Source organism: Athene cunicularia (assembly GCF_003259725.1).
Source record: "Athene cunicularia isolate RWA chromosome 6 unlocalized genomic scaffold, athCun1 chr6_part1, whole genome shotgun sequence".
NCBI lineage: Eukaryota > Metazoa > Chordata > Aves > Strigiformes > Strigidae > Athene > Athene cunicularia.
In genome coordinates, this window is record NW_020799105.1 from 26139710 (window position 1) to 26145709 (window position 6000).

Sequence of the window (6000 nt, forward strand, 5' to 3'; positions counted from 1 at the left end):
TCTTTGCTGGTTCTTCTCTTTCACATTTACACTCATTTCATTCAGCTTTTATGCTCAAAATCCTCAAAACTGTCTGTTTACAGTTTCCAGATGTACAGTAGCAGGCCTCAGCTCTGCCCTCTGCTCTGATGGCCACAGCTGAAGGAGCCACAGTTTCAGCCCGAGCCTTTGCGAGGGCAGCGGTTGATGCGCCTCCAGCCTCCCTTTAAGAGCTCTCAGCCACAGCCTTCAGGCACTGCTCGGTGAGGGCACATAAAATTTGTCTGCTCTTCACAGATCCCCCCAGTTAGTTCCTACTGATAAACTCTGGGGATTTTTTGGTTCCAGAATGTTAATAGACACATGCATTACCATGCAAGGACAGAATCGGCACTTTTCCATTAATTTGCATCGTTATTAGGCATTGTAGACCATGACTCCAATTTTTAGGGAAGCTTTGAAGGGTATGTGTAGATAGATAAACAGAACATTTATTAATCCTTTTGCTGTGAAACATCATTTGCAGTTTTAAGACTGAGGGCCCTGTTTTCCTTCTCCCTGTCCTCCTCAGCCACTTCCCATCATGGCTTCTTTTGAGTTTATGGTATGGATTTCAACTGAAATGTCATTTGACCCTTCTGTGGTCAGAAAGAGTTAGTTATTTGTACTGAATAATTCATCACTTAAAAAGCATCTGATGAAATGCAGTGAAATGCAGCACAAAGCAGTAGCTTGCACAGAGCTTTCTATGCCCTGCACGCGCACGTGTGCACGGTGCAGGCCGGCTCTGTGTGCCTGAGCGTGCCAGCGTGACGGCCTGGCACCTGACTCCTCAGCCCTTCTCTTGGGGATGTGGTGTGAGAGCTTCTACAGATACCCAGCTGAAAACTAACGCAAGGGCTCAGGCTTGCACCACAAGATCCTGGCTGGTTCCTGAGTGGGTGTGATCTTAAACGTGTTTCTGGCACCTATGTCATACACGTTGGCCCTGTTTCGGCGCATACGCTGCCTGTAGTGTTTGGGTGTGCGTGGTTAGTTCACCTGGATTTCATGCTGCTTGTGTAGATTTATGACATTTATTTATATTGTATTAACTCATGCTTTTTAGGGCACTGAATTGGCCAAATTAAAGACTCCATAGCATTGCAAGGGACTATTATTTATTTATAAAAATAAATACAATGCTAAAATCAGCATTGGTGCCTGGCTTTCATCCTCAATATCAATAATTTGCAAAATTATAATGATACATTTTTGTTTCTCTTTTTGTAAATATGTGGATATTTCCACTTATGCATGTTTCCAGTGAAAGAAAGGTCTTTTCTACAAATTTGTCAGGGTTATTCCTATTTTCACAAGTTACTTTTTTCTTAGAAGACTGCCCAAAGTTCTCTGTAACGTCACCGTTTTTTCTTTCCACCTGCACCATTTGGTTCCACAGTGTTCTTGTTTGTGAGGCAGACTCTGACATATCATTAGCGAGGAAACCTTTTTGTGTCAACTGAGGAAGAAATATGCATCTTTATTGAACAGAATCAACTGGAACATTTTTCCCAGTAAACACTTCAGTGATGAAATACAACAGAGTGAATATCCGCTTCTTAATTTTAGCATTTAAATATGTGCACAGGCTGTTCTCATAGACATTCTAGAGCAGAAAAGACAGAGCAAACAGACGTGCACTCTCCGACTCAGAATAAACCTGCCCAAAGGAGAGGGTCAGCTCCGCAAGCACGGCAAACGCTGCTGCAGATAGCGCTGGGCATGTCTCGTAGTGCAGTCCCTGCCACGCCAATAACCTGGGGGGTCACGTTCCCCCGAAGAGACGTGAGTAGCCCCGAAAATGGCTGCTGAGCGACTGCCAGCCCTGGCGGCTCTCGGCATGGGGGCACAGGTGTGGCCCCCCGGCAGGGACAGTCACTAGTGCCGCGGGCAGAGGAGGGGTGAGCGCGCGGGGCGTCAGTGCCCGAGTGCGGGGGGCAGAGCCACGGCCGCCCGGGCAGCAGGCGGCATCCCGGGGGCTTTAGGCATCCTCCCCGTTGGTTTGGGTTGTGTGGAGCTGCCGTGGCTGTAGTGGTGACAGGGGGGCACCCGCCAGCACTTCTGCGGAGAGGAAGGGTCTGTCCGGGCCAAGGCAGGGCGTGCCCGGAGTGCCTGTGTGGGTCTAGAACAATCTTTACAACGCCGAGTCCTCCCGGCTGCGTTGCTGATGATCCCCACAGGTATCTCAAACCTCGAGTCCAGTGGCAGCTGTGAAGCACACTGGAAATATTTGCCTTAAATTGTAAAAAGCCTTTTCTCTGTGAAAATGTTGTGCGGGGGTTTGTAACGTCTGTCTTCTTCACATGAAATGCGTCAAGAGAAGAAATCGCTCTTTTATAAGTCTACAGCATGAAGGCTGTGTGGCAGAGCTCGGCGACCCTAGTTTTACCTGGAAACTCCTTAAAAAGGGATCTTTAATATGTAATGAAGTATTAGATCATAAAGAATAAACAAAATGCCAAATGCGTAGGTCTACATGTGGTAATACGGCCTCACCAGGTTGGGCTTTCACTCTAAGGCACAGACAGACAGCATTATGGTCTAGTACTGTAAAGTGACCTGTACTGTTTTTAAATAATACAGTGGTTTATATTAATAACTTTGTTGATTGAAAATACTGTGCTTTTTTCCTTTTCCTTGTAGGTCAGCAAGTTGGAAAGAGAGAAAAATCAGGAGGTTAAGCAGATCAAAGAGCACGAACAGCATAAAAGCACAGTGGTAGTAACAGAGCTCAAAGTCAAACTTCATGAAGAGAAAATGAAGGAGCTTCAAGCTGTTCGAGAAGCACTTTTGAGACAGCACGAAGCTGAACTGCTTAGAGTAATAAAAATTAAAGATAACGAAATCCAGAGGCTACAGACCCTTCTCAATGCTGTACGTGATGGGGCTCCTGACAAGGTGAAGACAGTACTGCTCACAGAGGCAAAGGAGGAGGCCAAGAAGGGGTTTGAGGTTGAGAAAATAAAAATGCAGCAAGAAATTTCAGAGCTGAAGGGAGCTAAGAAACAAGTGGAAGAGGCTTTAACTATGGTCATCCAAGCTGACAAAATTAAAGCAGCAGAGATAAGGAGTGTGTATCACCTGCATCAAGAGGAAATCAGCAGAATTAAGAGGGAGTGTGAGAGAGAAATTCGTAGACTGGTACGTGTTGCTATCTACATCTGTGTTTTTTCTAACGCTTACGCTATTGATAGCAAGTAAATGAAAGTTCAGTGCTGGACTCAGAGGGGTGGGTAAGGACGAGCATTCACACTTCTGGAGCTTGCTCCACATCTGGTTTACATTTACTAGTAGCCATGTCAAAATGTTTTTTAAAAACCATTAGGATGGTTTGTAAGGAACTTTTTATCCATGTCAGTGTCTATTAATACTGTTCACATTCCAGACATCAGGACGGAGGTTTGGGTTACTAACTGGTTTGGGGAACTCTACAAATCAGTTACGTTTCTTGGCCCATGCCTCTCTTTCCCCACCATTTCTTCCTTGCTGATCCACCCTGGTCACTCCTTTTCCCTGCCTTTGCTGGTTCCTGTAAATATCCCATAATGAGCTGTACACAGTCACTAGGGCTCTTTCTTCTGCGTCCCGTAGTGAGTCCCACACCCGTGGGCAGTGCCCCCCGCCAGGCGTTCAGGAGGGAGCTCTCGCCGTGCCCCTCCTTGGTGCCTTTCCCCCGGCCAGGTGCTGGTGCTCCTCCTCCAGCAGCCCCACGGGCGGGGGCTCAGCGAGTCCCCCCGCACCCCCACTGGGGCTCCTCGCCCATCGTCGCCCACCCAAGCCCCTCCGAGCAGCCCTCGGCTGCCTAATGGGAGCGTTTCAGTGGCAGGGCAACAGTCGGAGTCTCGAAGGCGATCGCTGCGTGCTGATGGCTTCCCAGTGCTCCCCCCGCGCGTTTGGGAACGTGCTGGTGAGGTTGAAGGGGCTCGTGTTGCTTGGAAAAGGGGAGAGCTCCCGCCGGGAGGGAGCTCCTCTGGGGGGGAAGTCCCTGCGGGAGAGCCGGGCAGGCCACCAGCACTTCCCGGGCTTTAGGCTGATTTTTCCACCACCGCCTCGAGCCTTGGGAGTCCCAGAGCCCGGTGAGCATGCAGCTGATTTGCAGGCCCGTACCCTTCGCTGCTGCCGCCTTTCCCAGGGCACGGGAACAGCCGGAACACCCATCCTGTCGAGACACGTCTTTTGGGTCTTGTATTTATTTGAAGTCGCCGTCTTTTTGTGTTTGCCAGGCTTTTTTATAGCGTGCAGTGTCTGAGTATAAACTCATCCATGTCTCTTCTAAGTCATTATCCCTTGGCTATTATCCAAATCCTAAAGAAAACACATAAAACCGCATGATCAGCTCGCGGACTGGCCCCAAGTCAGAGCATGGCGGCGTAGCCACGCTTCGGCAAGCGCCTGCAGAGCCCACGTGCCACAGGGTGTGCAGCATCGTCTGCGTCCCCACGGCGAGCGACCATGGCCCACACGCCCCGCGCTGCTCCCTTGGGCCCCCGAGTCTTACGTGCCTTTTATTCAGCCACCCCTTCTCTCAGACTTTAGGTTGTTAAGGGTTTTTTTCCCCTTCATAGATTATTTTATTTTTATGAAGAGGATATTAAAAGAATTTATCACCAGCTGATCTATCAATACTGTTCAGAAATCCTTCAGTGTAAGTACTTTCTCATCTAAACATACATTACTAGATGCATTGATTTAATACATCGGGATGAAAGGATGGCTAATGTACATCCTAAATAAACTTGCTGCATTACGTGGCAAGTCCAAGCTAATGGCCTCTAATGTAGAAACTATGAAATAAATTATGTCCTTAGTTATAAGGAATAGAGTGGTTTGATGCTATGTTTTCTAAATTGCCTTCTAAAATCAAACTTTTTTTTCAGTCCTGCTTGAAAGAATCAGATTATCATCTAACTGTACTAATTAAATTACATGATGCCATTGTTTTACCAGGCCCTGAGTGCTTCCTGCATGACTCGCAGTGCTCTCAGCTCCACTGACCATAATTGATTTCCGTGGGAGCTGTTGGCTCCCGGCACCCCGCAGGGGAGGGCCCTGGCGTGCTGGGGTGCCATGGCTGGTGCCACGTTGTAGGATAAAAGCTCTCCTCTCTAGGAAAACGAGGCAGTTCTCAAAACACTTAAACTATTACTGAAAACCAGTGCATTTTTCCCTTTTTAAGATAGGAGCCATCAATAACGTACGCTCATTGAGCCCCACCGGGGCTGCAGTGAGACAGGGAGGAATGCAGAATAGTCTGACGTGCGCAGGTCTGTCCGTCAGCAGAGATGGGGCTGCACCTCCCGTGGCAGACATCCAGCCCGGAATTGTTGGTGGATTCACATCAGGGTTTGAAAAGCTCCATGATTCATGTATGATGCATTATTTAGTCATTGTAATCAAGGGCAGAAGTAACCTTCAAGCAAATTACAATTTCACGCCTAGAAAAATACTGCTTTTTTTGTTTAGTCAGAATAGAGAAACGCAAGTGGTACTCATTCATGTTTTGCTTGGCAATGATGTGAAGCCCTTTAATGTAAAGTAATTTTTTGAAGTTATCTCTGATAATACTTTCTCATTTCCGAGGCTTAGCTTATGGAAAATACTTCCATGCATAGTTGGACAAAGACTGTTTGGAAGAGGTGCGTTAGTACTAATCCGTTATTATCCTTTCAAATTAAAACTAGGGTTTCTTCTTCACTGGGCAGAGAGGAATACATTTGTTGATGTCTCACTTTAGACTCTTGGAAGAATGTTAGATGCCCTTTAAAGGAGCAAATGCGGTAGGAAGATACAACATTATTCAAAAAGGAACTGTACAGCCATCAAATTTACTTCAAGCAAATTGGAGTTTATTTTGGTCTCCAGCATCATCCTCTTTTGTCAGATTTTGCCAGGGGAGATGCAGTGTGTATATGCTGAGGCGTTCGAAATAACCAGAACCTTCCCATTTTCTTGACTTACTGCAACTTTGACTGAAGCTGA

The 6000-nt window shown here is 47.0% G+C and overlaps 1 protein-coding gene across 27 annotated transcripts in view; it reads left to right on the forward strand.

The window, feature by feature from the left end:
* The window catches only part of JAKMIP3 (Janus kinase and microtubule interacting protein 3), an 83898-nt gene that overhangs the window by 40891 nt on the left and 37007 nt on the right, over positions 1 to 6000 (forward strand). For all 27 annotated transcript variants that reach the window (XM_026851671.1, XM_026851674.1, XM_026851683.1 and 24 more), the window contains one exon: positions 2665 to 3162. In XM_026851671.1, coding sequence (XP_026707472.1) covers positions 2665 to 3162 — 498 coding nt within the window. The remainder of the gene's footprint in view (positions 1 to 2664; positions 3163 to 6000) is intronic.